Source organism: Petaurus breviceps, unplaced genomic scaffold (assembly GCF_028583685.1).
Source record: "Petaurus breviceps papuanus isolate PSGF00001 unplaced genomic scaffold, PetGlider_PUasm1.0 140, whole genome shotgun sequence".
Classification (NCBI taxonomy): Eukaryota; Metazoa; Chordata; class Mammalia; order Diprotodontia; family Petauridae; genus Petaurus; species Petaurus breviceps.
Window position 1 is genome coordinate 24,824,570 of NW_027185698.1, and position 16,583 is coordinate 24,841,152.

A 16,583-nucleotide genomic window follows, 5' to 3' on the forward strand; every position below is an offset into this window, starting at 1 on the left:
TTACCCGCTTGGTAACCCCCTTCCTGTCATTTGTTCCTGAGATGGGACACAGAATCAGAACACCGGTATCACTTTGGAAAGTGTAGGCATAATGTACAGAGTGAATCGAAGCCAGCTCTTTGTTTCTCTGCCATTGGTGATTAACCAGGTGTTTTTTTTTTTTAACCTTCTTCTAGCTCTCTATAAAAACTGTGACTTGATGTGGAAACAGAGCATGTGGACCTCAACCATCTCTAGTCACCTAGCAACCAAACACCTCAAGGAGGGGGGCCTTCTGACCTTGGCCGGGGCTAAGGCTGCTTTGGATGGAACTCCAGGCAAGTTGAGCAGACGGCTGAGTAATGAATAGTAACTGGAGGAGAGTGTTGATAAAGTTGTATGTGGATGGGATCTTGTGTACTGGGTGAGGGGAGTGGTGGTGTTTAATTCTTTGTGGTCTTGACCGTAAGCTTACATACAGGCTCTGACTGCTCCTTATTTCCCCTGAGTGATCTTTATGGCTCCCTCCATGAGTTTTTCCAAACTCTAGGGGGTGAGAGAGAAGAAAAGAAGGAGGTAGAAAGGAAAGAGGAGGGAGAGAGACAGACAAAAAGAAAGAAAACAAGAAAAAGAGAGGGAGAAAGGAAGAGGGAAAGAAGAGAGGCAGAATATAGGGAGAGGAGAAGGAAAGGAAAAAGAAGAGAAAGTAAAAGAAGGGAAGGGAAATTAACAAAACATTTTTTAAAGACACTAAAAAAAGAGCTTAGACAAGGTCCAACAGGGCCATTTAATTACTGCAGTGTTAAACTGTTAACACACTTTAAAAACTGTAACAGAAGTTCAGTTTCACAATTCTCTCCTGTTCTTTGTGTAATGAAAAGTTCATTTTGATTATTATCAATTATAAAAAATATTTTTAGAAGAAAATGCTTCCCTATCTGGTATTTGATCCAAATCTCTCCTGTGTCTATAGTTCACTAGGAAATCAGCCAAGATCTAGGAGGGGCAGGTTCAGTGCTCTCACTGACTGAAGTTAGTAGGACTTGAAAGAAATAATAAGCATAGTCAAACTAAATAAATAAAATTTGTTAAGCCTTTTTTAAATTTATGAAATACCTCCTGTGTGCTTCCCTTACAGTTGGGAGGGGAAGGATTTCACTGGGTCACAGGTACCAGGAATCTCCTTCCTTTCTTCCACCTTTTGCTTATTATGTTTCTTTCAGAAAGTTGTTCACTTGACTTTTATTTCCCTTGTTTTTATAGGCATACTCAGGAAGAGGAAGAGATTTTTTTAGTATCATTTTAGGAGTTTAATTTAGCTTTCTGAATTGTAAAAATTTTACTACATCATCATTCTTGCCCATCTGTGTTAAAAATAGCTGGTTAAATATCAAAGAATAGTTTAGAATCTCTCAAGTTCTGGGGCCCAATCTTTAGCCAGAGTAGTAATCAGATGTATTTAGATGTTAGGGATGGAGGGCTGAGGGACTGGACCTGTGATTGCATTGGTATAGAAATTCTCAAATGAGGCAGCCTCCGCATTTCCCACCCTCTGGGTTGCTACCATACACAACATTCAGTCTTAGAAAGTTGCCTGTTTGCTTGCCTTCTCAATGGGGGTGGGGTGGAGAGGAGAAGAGGAGGGAGAGAATTTGGAACTCAGAAATTTAAAAAATGTTAAAAATTGTTTTTACGCATAATTGGGAGAAAATAAAATATTAAATTAAATTAGAAAGTTGCCCAGGACTTTAGGGTTAAGTGAGTTGTCCAGGATCACAAGCTGGTGACTTGAACCCAGGTATTCTGACTTAGAGATTACCCCTCTAACCATTGGTCATGCTCCCTCTCATTTAGATGTTAAACAGTTAAGTGAAATCTGCTTTTTTATCTAGCATACAGTAGAGGCACTTAGAAAAGAAGTATGGGGATGAATAATAAGAAGGGAATCTTTGTAAGAATTGAGATAAATACATTTTCTACTTTGCCCCCTTTGAAATGGTTTTAGTATCGTTGATACATCAGCATTTTCTTAGTGGAAACTTTTGAAGAGGAGGTAAAAATTTTATTGATCATTACAGCTTCTGCACTTGCCCTGATCTCACCGTCTATAGTCTGATGACCTTCAGCCTGTACTAGCTATTCGGAACAGGCCTGCACCAGTTTGTGTTTCATTCCAGCTTAGCTCTAATTTCCCCTGTGCACCTTAAGCAGGCACATTCCCGGGAAACCTGCAAGCAATTTATATCTGGAGTAATCAGGGTTAACCATCCCTTTGGGCCAGCAGGATTTAGCCAACAATTTAGAGAAGCAGTAATGTTACTTAAGAAAAAAAGAAAGAAAAAAACCCACCTCCAAACTACTTTTCTATTTATTGCAAAGATTCTTTTATTGTGTCTTCTACTAAAGCCTTATTCAGATGATGTGTAGTGAAGAGGAGACCCCTGGTTCTCAAGGGTTCCTTTGGTGGGGACAACTTGGGGGAGATCCTACCAAGCTGGAGGGGATTGGAGTACAGGCTCAGCAGCAGACAGTGTCTGAGATCAGCTTAGCTGAATTGAGAGATTTAGGTGATGCATTTCTCAACCATAGCAAGATAAAGTCTTTCTTTCAACTGTACTAAGTATTTTGCTTTACATTCTACTAGTGTTAAAAAAAATTGTTAATGATAATGATGACCTCTCATTGAACATTTAGGGATGCAATGACTGAAAATTGGAATGAAAAATTATGAAGGTAATTTGTCAGGGGATAAATATTCCACTTCCACCACTCCCCACCCCAACCTTCCCACCATATTGCTTTAGGTAAATTGGATCCTTCATTCGTATGTTGTCCACAGGATGAAACTATTACCACTTACGAGTTACTTGGTTATTTGTTTCCTCCCTCCAGAAAGTATTTGGATCACTTATTTAAAATGAAAATAAAAAGGGAACTTTTGGGAGAATTCCCTTGATGCTTTTTGGGGAGGCTCAGGGCCTTGAATTTAATTCTCTTTCATGTTGCAAACTGGATGGTTTCAATCACTCTGGAGATTCTAAGTCATCAAGGATTACCGCTGGCCTCTTGCAAACACGTGTGACCGATTAAGCAGAAATGCCAGTGGAATTGTGAAACATGCTGGTTGTTTGTCTTGAACAAATAAATACCTTGCTGAAGACTTGGCTCCATCTTGCAATAATACCTCTTTGTTGGAGTAGTGATAGGTTTTCCTCTCTGGGCTGTTGTTTTTCATGAACTTTTGTTCATCCCAGCAGTGGGTAGTAATCTAAACAGGTCTTTACTGGCCTGATTCTGTGTTAGTACTGTGTAAGTACAGACTCATAATTTTCTGTGTGTCTAGATTTTAGGAACAGAAGCCATGTATATGTCAGTATTAAATTCACCCGATAAGAGTAATAAGTGCCAAGAAACAAACAGATAGTCTTGATACTGGACCAGCCCATTTTCTGCTCCTTTTATAAAATTTAAATTTGATTAAAAAAAATTTAACAGATATGGATGTTTTTTCTCTCTTTTTCTTTCCTCCTGTAGTAAAAAACTCCAGCTCATTTCTGTTTTCAGTACTACTTATCTTTTACATCATTTCTGGGGCATATCCTTATTTGGAATAGACTACTTTATTTTCACTCACCCTCTGTCTTTCTTGTTTTGCTTTTTGGGACCCAGGCAGTTGTGATTCCTCTGAGACCATGTTGTTTATTATCCAGAACCACGTAGTATGACTGGGAGACTTTGGGTGTTAAAAAGATGGACCTTAATACAGATCCCAAAGGACTAATGATCAAGCATACTATTGTCCTCCAAGGAAAGAACTGATATTGATTGAGTACAGATTGAAGCATCTATTTTTCATTTTTTTCTTTCGTCTTCTTGTACAAATGACTAATATAGAGAGGTTTTACATGATTACACATGTATAACCTATATCTGGTTGCTTACCATCTCAGGGAGGGATGGTGGGAAGGAGGGATAAAATTTGGAACTCAAAATGTTAAAAAACTGGAAACAAAATAAAATAAAAAGATGAACCTTGTTGCAGGTAACTTCTTGGGCTCTTAGAAAGGGCTGCACAGTATCCCCCCAAACCATTAAAACTGTTGTCCTGTTCATTTCCCAAACCACTGTCCATCTGTAGCTCCCTTCCAAGGTAAAATTACTGATGAGCTAATTCAGTGGATTGCCAAACCTAGCTGTTAAATTCTGGCTATTTGAGAAAGTATCCCTGAATTTTTGCTTTATAAAACCCTTGTAGATGTATGGATAGATTTTTTTTTTCTCTTTTTCCACTCATGAGTATTATCTCTACATCTATTAAATTTGGGTTGTCCTTGCAGACAACAATTATGCTTGTAGACAACTTATTTCCTTATAAGGAACTTACTTCTTATTTCTTATTATAACTTACTTATTTCCTCTGTGCTCTAGGTTTCTCATTTCTGTTTCCTGCTGCCCACTTATTTCTCAATCTCTTGCAGTTTGACTTTTGACCTCATTGCTCAACTGGAAGGTTGAGGTTAACTAAGGTTACTAGTGACCTTTGAACTGTTTAATATGGTGGACTTCTCTCAGTGCTCATCCTTCTTGAACTCTGAAGCTTTTGTCATTGGTGACATCTCCCTCCTCCCAGTTTTCTCTCCTCCCTAGGCTTTCATGCCTCTGTTGATCTCCTGATTCTATTCCTTGCTTGACTGTTTCTCAGAGTCCTTTGCTGGATTGCTTCTCTTCTCACTCCTCAACCATGTGGCCCCCAGGGCTCTGTCCCAGACAACCTTCTCTTTCTCTGTCTTCTCTCTTGGTGACCCCTTCAACCCCCCTGGCTTTAGATATCTCTGTTCAGATAAACCCAGATTTATATGTCTGGCCCTGATCTCCCTCCTGAGTTCCAGGTCCACATCACCAGCCGTCTGTTGGATAGCTCCATCTGAATGTCCTGTCAGTAGATCATCAGACTCAGCAGAACTCATTCTCTCTTCTGCCTCCTTCCAGAAACCATCCTTTCAGTCACCTAGATTCATAGCCTAAGCATTGGCCTCAACATTTCTCTCTCTTTCATTTCCCCACATCCTGTCTTCCCTCTACATAATACTTTCAAAATGCTTAGCACATAGTAGTAAGTGCTATAAATGTTAGCTATTATTATTTTCACTGTACTGTGCAAGTCTCAAAATTTATGGATGAAGAAATTGAGGTCAGAAAAGTTGGGTGCCTTGCCCAAGGTCACTTAGTTACAGGTGGCAGAACGGGGATGCTGTCTTTATCTCCTTCTGTCCACTCACACTGCTACCAAAGCAAGTTCAAGTCCTCATCACTTCCCAGTTGTACTTCTGTAACAAGGGTTGTTACAAAAAGAGGACAGAATTCCCTTCTGTCCTCTCTCTTGTCTTCCATGCTACTGTTAAGCTGATACCATTAAAGCACACATCTATGGCATGCCCTTTTATCAAGGACCTTCAAGGGCTCCCTATTTCTTCTAGAGCAAATTGCAGAGTCCAGATCTTGACCTTTAAAGCCCTCTGCAATCTAGAACCAGTACTATTCTGGATTTAGTTCACGTTACTTCCTTTCACACATGCTGTGTCCCAGCCAAAGGAGTCTATGTGCTATTCTATCTCCCACCTCTATGCCTTTGAACTGTCTGTCCCACAGGTATGGATTATGCTCTAACCTCTCTTCCATGTCTTGGAATCCTTAACTTTCTTCAAGATTAGTTGGCACCTTCTTTTGGAAGTCTTTTCAGTTTTCCCTGGTTGTTAGGGCTTTGTCCCTTCTCAAATTATCTTTTATTATTTATTTATATGTTGTGTTTCCTTTTAGATTAGTCTGACTTGGGGCAGGGACTGTTTTTGGTCTTTTTCAACTGTGAACAGAGTAGAATGGGCTATTGATACATGTTTGAATTATTTAGGAATATATATTAATTATTTAGGTATATATATATATATATATAAATGTATAAAATGGATGATCCAAATTTATATACAGGGAGTTTCACAACTGTATTCTTAAGGCTAAAAGCAAGAGCTAACATACCAGATCTTAAATTATATGATAAAGCAGCAATAATCAAAACTACTTAGTACTGGCTAAGAAATAGAATGGTGGATCAGTGGAATAGGTTAGGTACACATGACACAGTAGTCAATGACTATAGTATTCTATTGTTTGATAAGCCCTCAAATTCCAGATTCTGTGATAGTATCTCACCATTTGGTAAAAACTGCTGAGAAAACTGGAAAATATTATGGCAGAAACTGGGGATAGACCAGCATCTTATACTGTATACCAAAATAAAGTCCAAATGGGTACACGATTTAGATATAAAGACTGATACTATAAGCAAATTAGGAGAGTGAAGAATAGTTTACCTGTCAGATTTATGGAGAATGGAGGAATTTATGACCAAAAAAGAGATAGAGAACATTATGAAATGCAAAATAGATAATTTTGATTACATTAAAATGAAGTTTTTTACTCGAAGTCAATGCAAACAAAATTAGGAGGGAAGCAGAAAATTGGGAAAGAATTTTTACAACCAATGCCTCTGATAAAGGTCTTATTTCTAAAATATATAGAGAGCTGAGTCAAATTTACAAGAATACAAGTCATTCCCCAGTTGATAAATGGCCAAAGGATATGAACAGGCAGTTTTCAGAGGAAGAAATTAAAGCTATCTATAATCATATGAAAAATGCTCTTTTGCTCACTATTGATTAGAGAAATGCAAATCAAAACAATTCTGAGGTACCACATCATACCTATCAGACTGGCTAACATGACAAAACAGGAAAATGATAAAAGCTGGAGAAGATGTGGGAAAATTTGAACACTAATTCATTGTGGGTGGAGTTGTGAACTGATCCAGCTATTCTGGGGAGCAATTTGGAACTACGCCCAAAGGGCTATAAAAACGTACATACCCTTTGTCCCAGCAATACTGCTTCTAATGCTATATCCCAAAGAGATGATAAAAATGGGAAAAGGACCCACATGTACAAAGACATTTATAGCAGCTCTTTTTGTGGTGACCATGACCTGGAAATTGAGGGGATGCCCATCAGTTGGGGAATGACTGAACAGGTTGTGGTATATGAATGTAATGGAAATGATGAGCAGGTGGACTTCCGAAACACCTGGACATATTTATATGAACTGATACTGAATGAAGTGAGCAGAACCAGGAGAACATCGTGCATAGTAATAGCCACGGTGTGATGACTAACTTTGATAAACTTAGCTCTTCTCAGCAATGCAAGGATCAAAGAGAATTCCAAAAGACTCATAATGGAAAATGCCATCCACATCCAAAGAAATAAATAAGGGTTCTGAATGCAGATTGAAGCATACTATTTGCTGTTTTTTTGTTTAGTTCTTTCTCATAGTTCCTCCCATTTTTTTCTAATTCTTCTATACAACATTACCAATGTGAAAATATGTTTAATAAGAATGTGTATGTAGAGCTCATATTGGATTGTACACCATCTTGAGGGGGGAGGGAGGTGGAGAAAATTTAAAACTTATGGACATGAATGTTGAAAACTAAAAATAAGTAAATTGATTTATTTAAAAAAAGCAAGGGCTAATCATTGCCCCATAATTATTGATAATAATGGTAATAGTAGTAGCTTACGTATATAAAATCCTTTAAGGCCACAGTATGTCTTAGAGACATTATCTCATGTGATCCCTCACAACAATCCTGTGAGTTGTAGATAGTCATTATTATTCCTAGTTTTTAGACCAAAATAAGATCAATTAAAGTAAAATCAGAGAGGTGGAGTTACTTGTCCAGGGTCACACAGCTAGTAAGGTGTGAAGCTGGGCCTAGAACCCAGGTTCCCTGACTCCAAGTCCAGTGATGTTCTTATTTGACCTCTCGGTTTCCTAGCAGCCTGAGATAGAAGATACATGACCCATACTTTCCCCATCACAGCAGCTCAGTCATCTTGATTTCAAACCTTTTGAAGTATCTCTGGCTCCAAGGCATTTATTTGAGATTTGTTTTATTGAAGAGTAAGGAGGGCAGGAGAATATGCCTTTGGGTTGTTTTTTTTTTTTTTTTTAAAGTACTAGCCCTGAGTGGGAGTAGCATCTTAATTGGTTTCCAAATGAGCATCTTCCTCAATGATGAGTATGCTTCAGGATACACAAGAATCTGTCTTGCAGAACTTTTGTGTTGCTGTTCTCTTTTTTTTTTTTTTTTAAAGCAATTGGGGTCAAGTAACTTATTCAAGGTTACACAGCCAGTTATTTCTGGGTGTGGTGCTAAGTATCTGAGCCCAGATTTGATCCCCAGGTCATCCTGATGGGGCCGGTGCTCTTACTTGCTGAGCCACCTGGCTGCCCCTAAGCAATTGGGGTTAAGTAACTTGCTTGAGGTTACACAGCCAGGTGTTTCTGGGTGGATGCTAAGTGTCTGAGCCCGGATTTGATCACCAGGTCATCCCGACACTGGAGCCGGTGCTCTTACTCGCTGTGCTACCTGGCCACCCCGAGTTGCTGTTCTCTTACAAGCAGGCTATCTCCGCTGATGTCACTCCCTCCCCTTTAAAGCACTGCTTTCACATCACCTCCTCCATGAAGCCTTCCCTCTTTCCCCTATCTAGAAGTGGTCTTTGATTTTTTTGCAGCAAACTTGTTTCTCCTTGTCTCTTCAGACTTTCATTCTTGAGAGCGTCTCATTCTTCCCGAATTTCATTCCCCTGTAGAATTTTAGGCTGTGGGGTCCTTCAAAAAAACTCTAGGTTTATTATATTCTTTTTGGAATTTGTGAACATTTATGCTTTCTTTCTCCCCTTTGCCCCTCCAGCCTGAGATAGGGGATATGCTGCCCTCTCTTTCCCTATCATAGCCGTTCCATTAACTTGATTTCAGACCTTTTCCTTGTCACTTTAAGGCAGTCTTGGGAAGGGTGAGTGATTCAGCACAGGAGTCACCACTTAAACAACAACAACAGCAAAATAAAGCTCTTGTTACAAATATGCACATTATAAGCCAGGTCTCCTACCTATAGGGCTTTTCTCTAAATTCTTTGAAACCTGATCTCCAGAAGTGTTGGCTACATTCTAGATTCCACTTGGCTTTCTCCTGTGTCTCAGATTCTGAGGGAATGGTCCCTTCTCCCCAAGGTTCCTATCCTTTTCTTTTTTAGCAGTCATTTCCTCCTTGTTGGTCAGAATTTGGCACCAGCCCATGTGACTGCCCTTATCCTGTTTTCTTTGGCATTGTAGTTCCTTGGAATCCTGTCTTCTCTCCCCCCGCTGATTGTAAACTCCTTGAAGGTAGTCCTTAGGGCTCACACATCTTTGCATCCCCTACAGTACCTGCCACATATCTCACACTGAAGATAGTTGGTGTTTGATGACCACCTGAGACTGTCCTACCTTAGGACTAATGCCACTTTGGTCAGGGGCTGTCTGTATGCTGTAACTCAAGGGGGGAGCATGATAGCGTTCTAAGGAAACAACAAAACATCCCATAGACACATTATTTTTGGAAGACTTCTTGGCCAGGGTTCTTGATCTCTAAAATGGAAAAACAGGGCCGTCTCGGTGGCACAGTGAATAGAGCACTGGCTCCGGAGTCTGGAGGACCGGAGTTCAAATCTGGCTTCAGACACTTAACACTTACTAGCTGTGTGGCCTTGGGCAAGTCACTTAACCCCAATTGCCCTGCCTTCCTCCAAAAAGCAAAAAAAAAGAAAAAGAAATAAAATGGAAAGGTGATACATCTTGAGAATATTAAGATAAAGAGCCCATTGTTCCCCTTTGTTTCTAAAAGAGTTTTAGTTACACATGACAAAAATATAAATCTGTTTCCTACCACTCACAGCCCCTTCCTCCTTCCTCTGAGGCTGATGACTCAGGATTTCCATTCCTGAATACTTGGGGGCTTTCAGAAACCCTCCATGCACAAAGTTCTGTCCCTTCCTGGCGTTGCCCTTACTATTTAGAGAATACTCCATACACTTGCAGAGCAATTCATGGTTTTCTAGTACTCTCCCATATACTTGTTCATTTCTTCACAACTCCCTAGGCTCCCAGATCTAGAGATGGAGGAAACTTCAGAGACCCCCTAGTCCAACCCCATCATTTTACAAAGGGGAAAAGGTCCCACAGGGAGTGTCACAGGTAAGATTTGAACTTATGTCTTTTGACTTCAGAGCTAATACTCTAGTTGGTGCAGTGAATAGAGTGCTGGGCCTGGAGTCAGGAAGACTTGAGTTCAAATCTCACCTCAGATACTTACTGGTTGTTTGACCCTGGACAAGTCACTTAACTTCTTTTTGCTTCAGTTTCCTCATCTGTAAAATAGGGATGATGATAGCACCCACCTCCCCTGGTTGTTTTGAGTCTCAAATGAGATAATATTTTCAAAGTGCTTAGCACATAGTAAATGCTGTATAAATGTTAGCCATTATTAATTTTTTCACTGTTCCATACAAGTCTCTCAGAAGTTTATAGATGAAGAAATTGAACTCAGCAAAATTAAGTGCCTTACCCAAGGTCGCTTGGCAGTAGGTGGCAGCACTAGAATATGAACCTAGTTCTTTGACTCCCACTCCAGGGTCCTTTTTGCCCCAGTGTTGTCTACCAAGACACAGAGATTATGTGACTTGTGCCACATCACAAGCCCAGTTAGGATAGCTGGAACTTCTGCGGTCTCTCAGATTACATTCTGTGTTTGATAGTAAAAAAAAAAAAAATATATATATATATATACACATACACACATATGTATATATGAATTATGTATGTATAATTTGTATATGTATATATAATATGTATAATTTCATTGTGTTATACATATATACACACATATACTTATGCGTGTGTGTGTGTGTGTGTGTGTGTGTGTGTGTGTGTATAGGGCTGCTGCTGGTGAGAATCTGGGAATGCATGGGCTGAACAGCTGTGTGTATGATCACTCAATGATTCCTCTTCCTTCTCTACCTTATGCTAGCTATCTGCATAGCTCAGGTTTAGACATGGGGAAGAGTAGACGTTCTGTTCCAAGCTCCCGAGGTTAGGTGTGTGTTTAAAAAGGAACCTCATGTCTGTACTGGGTCACCATTTCTTTCGCAGCCAATCATTAGCAAAACTGTCTCTTTTCCATCTCCCCAGGAATGATCGGCTATGGAATGGCCAAGGGAGCTGTCCATCAGCTGTGTCAGAGCCTGGCTGGGGAAAACAGTGGCATGCCGCCAGGTTCTGCCGCTATCGCTGTGCTTCCGTAAGTGACTGTGTCATCACCTCTGCCATTGTCTTGAATGTTCAAGCATAGCTGAGATTCAGTGTCCACCAGGGACCAGTGTGTAGGAGCCAAATCAAGACTTAAATGGAATCTTGAGTATATTTAAGAATATTTTTTAAATATAGAGACTCTTGATGTTTTATTTGGTTATAAAAATGGCCTTGGTTATTTTATTTTTTTAATTTTTATATTTTTTATATTTATTTTCCATTGTTAGCAATGAACTGTTATTGAATACCAAGTGGCCTTGGGAAGTTCCCTCTCTAATCCTGTGAATCAATAATCAATCAATAAGCATTTATTAAGTACCTACCATGTGCTGAGTGCTAGGGATGCAAAAAGAGACAAAAAACAGAAACATACAATCTAACGGGAGTAGACAAAATACAAATACAGACAAAACTAGTTTTATAAAGGGTCACTAGGAAATAACTAACAGAGTAAAGGCACTAAAAATTAAGAGGGATTGGGGAAGGTTTCTGGTAAGAGATGGGGTTTTAGTTGGGGCCCTAAAGAAAACCAGGGAGGTCACTAGGCAGAGTTCAAGGGGGACGGTATTCCAGGTATGGAGGACAACCAGTTTTTAGATGGTGCATTTCATAGACTGAATACTAACAAATGTTCACTGAGTCACTGAATGAATTTTACAAAACACAGATTACCGTTTCCTCTTTCCTTTTTTGGCAAGGGATGGCTCTATATTAAAAACAAAACAAAACTGCCCCCAAACCAACTAATTTAAAATAATGCTATTACCTTTGGGGAGGGAGTATGAAGTTTTAAAACATCTTCAGGTGTTTTACTCAACATGGCCATTTCATGTCCTTTTTATTTTGTACCCAGGGCTAGAGAAGTTCATTGAATTGTATAGACATCCTGGGCCTGCCAAGTGAAAAATAGGTTCCTTTCCTTTCTGGTTATCAGAAACACTGGAGAAGATGGTTTGGATTCAAGGGGAGGGAAGCTCCCCAAAAGGGGGACAGCAGGATCAGGAAGGGCGTCCTGTCCCTAGATGGTGGCATTTGAGCTGTGCTTTGAAGGAAGCTGTGGATTCTAAGGTTCTAGCATTCTGGAATGGCTGCTTCTTTGTAACTACCCCACTTCAGTTTTGTGGGTAGAGCATGCAGTGTGGAATTGCTTGGTATTTGTATTTTATTGAGGTTCTCTGGTGTAGCCCCGCCCCAAGCCTCTGAGAGGCCAGAGGAAGGAGCGACATTTATCAGAAACATGGTGTGCAAATGAAAGCCTTATCTTTCTTATCTGCAGGGTTACCCTGGATACGCCAATGAACAGGAAATCGATGCCTGATGCAGACTTTGGCTCCTGGACCCCATTAGAATTCCTTGTTGAGTAAGTATACCCATGATGCCGACTCCTTCATATATATTCATAGGACTGAGGGTTTACTGGAAAGCAGGAAGAGAGCTTAGAACATAGGGTCCTGGAACACAGAGTCAGAGCTGGAAGGAAGGATCTGGAGAGATCATCTCATCTACCGAAGGGGCAGGGGTCGCACTCCATGGCCTTTAACAAGTGCCTTCCAGCTCTGCAGTGCTAAGATTCGGTGATGTTTTTTAAAAGAAGGCTTTACTGTTACTTTTTTTTTTTTTAACATTACCTTCATTTCTATTCTATTGAACCTTTCCATGTAACAAAGAAAATAATTTAAACCAAGCCACCTGTCAGTGAACATGCCTTCGCTGACATTTGGGAAGCATATCTTGGTTGTATAGTTTAATTTATAGTTGAAAGTGAGATTGAGTATGATATGGGAACATCTTACCTATTTAATGGGATCCTGGATCCAGAGCTGGATGGAACCTCAGAGACCATCCAGTCTAGCACCCCTCATTCCAGAGATGAAGACACTGAGACCTAAGGGGTTAAAAGCATGGGAAAGCAACAAGCATTTATTAAGCTCCTAAGTGCTAGGCGCTGTGCTAATAAGCACTTTACAAATTTATAACAACCCTAGGAGGTAGGTGCTCTTATTATACCCATTTTATAGTTGAGAAAACTGAAGCAAGCGGAGGTTAAGTGACTTGCCCAGGGTCACACAGCTAGTCAGTCTGAAGCCAGATTTGAACTTGGGCCTTTCTGATTTGAGGCTTGGTCCTTTATTCACTGTACCACCTGCTACCCTGGAGATAATAAGGGAGTGAGTAAAAGAGGCAGGATTTTCACTCCAGCCCTCTGATTGAAAAGTTAGTCTTCTTTTACTGTTTCTCCCCTCCTCTCAGTAGGGCAGTGCAAGTAAGGATTTACTCCATGTCTTTGGCATTCCTCTGTCCTGTGCTCTTTCTTGTATGGAAGCAATGATGAGAGGACGCTGCCAGGTGAAATGCCTGCTTTACTCCAGTGTTTGCTGAATTCTGGGGCCTTCTTCATGCTGCTGGAGTGGAGCTCTCCTGTTTATCAGTGACCCACCATTAACCCTTCTTCTAGACCCTCCCTCTACTGGCCGTCTTCTCCCAGCTTCTTTGCCTTTTCTTTCCTGTTGTGAAGGGACCAGGCTGCACAGGCAGGTTTTATTCTAGGCAGCATCTCTTTAGCCAGAGGGACATGTCCAAGGAACACTGATGAAGGGTTGTATGGCTCATTCCCAGAGCTCTATATTCTATGCATGGAGTCGTCTCTTTTTAGTGTGTGTGTATATTTGTATGCCACAGAAACTAGCGTAGAGTTTTATTAATGACCTGGAAGTATTTTATTTTCTTTGAAACTACATGTAGTGAATTCAGGGCCTTCAGGCTCCACCTGGTCTCAGCTGGCTATGGGCTTAGATTGCCCTGGGAGTTTTCAAAATTGTTTGTGTTTATAATATGGATATCATAATATAAATGACCATTTATGATGTCACAATTGTTTTTATAATGATGTCATAACTTATTTATGATATAACAGAAAATATTCTTATTTTGCTTCTTGCTCTGCGAAATGTGCTTCTTTCACATTCTTCTGACATCATAATAGTATTCTGTAACATATACCACATTCTTCGATTGACAGGCATCCCTTTCATTTCCAGTTTTTGCCACCCACAAAAGAAATGGTTATAAATATTTCTGTGACTTTTTTATTTCTTTGATCTCTTTGGGTATAGAGCTAGTCGTGGTATAGTCAAGAACATAAACTGTTTAGGTAACTTTTTGCATGTAATTCCACTTCAGAAGATTTCTATGAACTGATGAAGAATGAAATGAGCAGAACCAGGAAGACAATTTGTACAGTGCCAGCAACACTATAAGTACCAACAACTGAAAATTATAAGAACCGTGATCAGTATAAGCTAGGACCATTCATGATTGCAGAGGAATTATAAAGCCTGCCATCTGCCTCCTGACAGAGAGGTGATAGAGATAGGGTTCAGCGTGAGACGTGTAGATTTGTGAATACAGACATTGAGGAAATTTTGTTTTGCTTAACTGTTTATATTTATGACAAGGAATAACATTTTTCTTTTCTCTGAAGTAAAGTACATTGCTTCCTGAGATGACAGGGAAGGGGGAGGAAGAATGGAGGAAACATTTAGAATCATAAGTTCTAATTTATAAGTTAAAAAAATTTTTTTTCCCATTACTATGTAGGATGATAGCTTTAGAGCTGGAAGGGACCTTGTTAGGTCATGTAATCCAACCCTCTCATTTTACAGGTGAAGAAAGTGAGGCCCAGAGGAGTCACACAGGTAGAAAGGGGCAGAACCAAGATTCAGCCTTAGGCTTTCTGCCCTGCTGCTCTAGTCATATGTTATCTAAGTGATTTTTATTCTTTGTGTCTTTTTTCTGCGGATTTCTGAAGCGGTCAGTGATATTTAGTGTATTGCCTTATACCTGGTGTGTTAGGCCTTGAGAGAAAGTGTTGTGAATGACCTTGGAGTTCAGAATACCTTGGTTCAAATCCTGAATCTTCACATACTGTATGGGCCAATCACTTAACCCCCTCATACCCCAAGAGACCCTCTGAGACTACAGGTTACAGATGAGTTTACTGATCTACCCTGTCGGCTTCATATTGCTCTAAGCCATCATTTACATGTAAATAGGTATATTTTGTAACTTATAAACAAAAATCTTTTCTTTGTGACAGAACCTTTCACAACTGGATCACAGGAACAAACAGGCCAAGCTCCGGAAGCCTAATCCAGGTGGTCACCACAGGAGGGAAGACGGAGCTGATACCGGCTTACTTTTAATAAGCCATCTAAGATCGCAGCTCCAGAGGAAAGAACTAACACAGAACCCTAATGCTCAGTGTAGTTTTCCTACATGTTTCCCCAATGTTTCTCAGCAAATCTGTTAATCCCCCTTAACAGTGCCAGGTAGAGATCAGTATTCCTCATTCATTTAATGTGTTTTTGTCTCCTTTTCAAAAGTATCAAATATTCATTTGAAAGAAGTAAAGGAGGATTACAAGGATGAAGACCTCCCCCAAAGCCAGGGACGTTGTTTGGTGCCCTCGGCTGCCCTGGTCATACCATGTACTTTGGGTCTTTTCTGTCCAGTAACTTCTCTTTGTGACTGCCTGAGTGATGTGTGCGTTGGTGTGTTCTCGTCATTTTTTTTTTATTGTCGAGGGCCTGTTTGATCCAGTATTTGTGTAATGGGATTAATTATTGCAGTTCAGACTTAAATTGCCTTAAATGTCCATTAGTGAAGGTGAGGGATGCTGCCTGCCCAGTTGATGTTATAAATGTTTCATGTGACTACCCAGATCCCCTCTGGATGAGGGAGGGAGGGCCGGGTATCTTATCTACAAGGGAAGGCAGTGGTGGTTATCATCACATGGTGTGTTTGGGCCTTAATTAATGCCGCTTAGTTTACAATTTTGAATACTTTCATCAAAATGGAACACATGATTTACTGTCCAAACAACGTCCATTGTCTATAAAATGTCAGTAGGCAGATTTTAGGTATTTTATCCACACTGCAAACTATTTCAGTGATAGCTTTGTACAGAGCTAGATTTTTTTTTTTCTAATTTAATAGTCCGGCATTTGTTCTTCTTTCTCCTTTACTTTTTGATGTTATATAATTAATTTAAAATAAATAGAGACTGTTCCCACCATATGGATGGCTTTGTTTAATTTGACTTTTTTATTGTTCTGTTGTTGACTCTTATAGAACCATAAGTTTTATTTGTTTATTTTTAATAACCTTTATTAATTTTTTTCCTTTTTTTTTTTCATCACGCTCATTTTTGGATCTATTGGTCTCTCCTTTCTCTCTCTCCTTTCTCTGTTAATAATAACTCTTATGTACCAAGCACTTTACAATGATCACCTCATTTGATTCTCACAGTAATCCTGGGAGGTTAAGTATTGTTATTATCCCCATTTTGCAGATGAGGAAACT

At 39.8% G+C, this 16,583-nt stretch overlaps 1 protein-coding gene across 2 annotated transcripts in view; it reads left to right on the top strand.

Annotated features, from left to right (window-relative positions):
- The window catches only part of QDPR (quinoid dihydropteridine reductase), a 167,660-nt gene extending 151,362 nt beyond the window's left edge, over window positions 1-16,298 (top strand). For both annotated transcript variants that reach the window (XM_069069290.1, XM_069069279.1), the window contains 4 exons: window positions 177-317; window positions 11,103-11,211; window positions 12,499-12,582; window positions 15,319-16,298. In XM_069069290.1, coding sequence (XP_068925391.1) covers window positions 177-317; window positions 11,103-11,211; window positions 12,499-12,582; window positions 15,319-15,424 — 440 coding nt within the window. In that variant the 3' untranslated portion in view covers window positions 15,425-16,298. The remainder of the gene's footprint in view (window positions 1-176; window positions 318-11,102; window positions 11,212-12,498; window positions 12,583-15,318) is intronic.
- The last annotated feature ends 285 nt before the right edge of the window (window positions 16,299-16,583 follow it).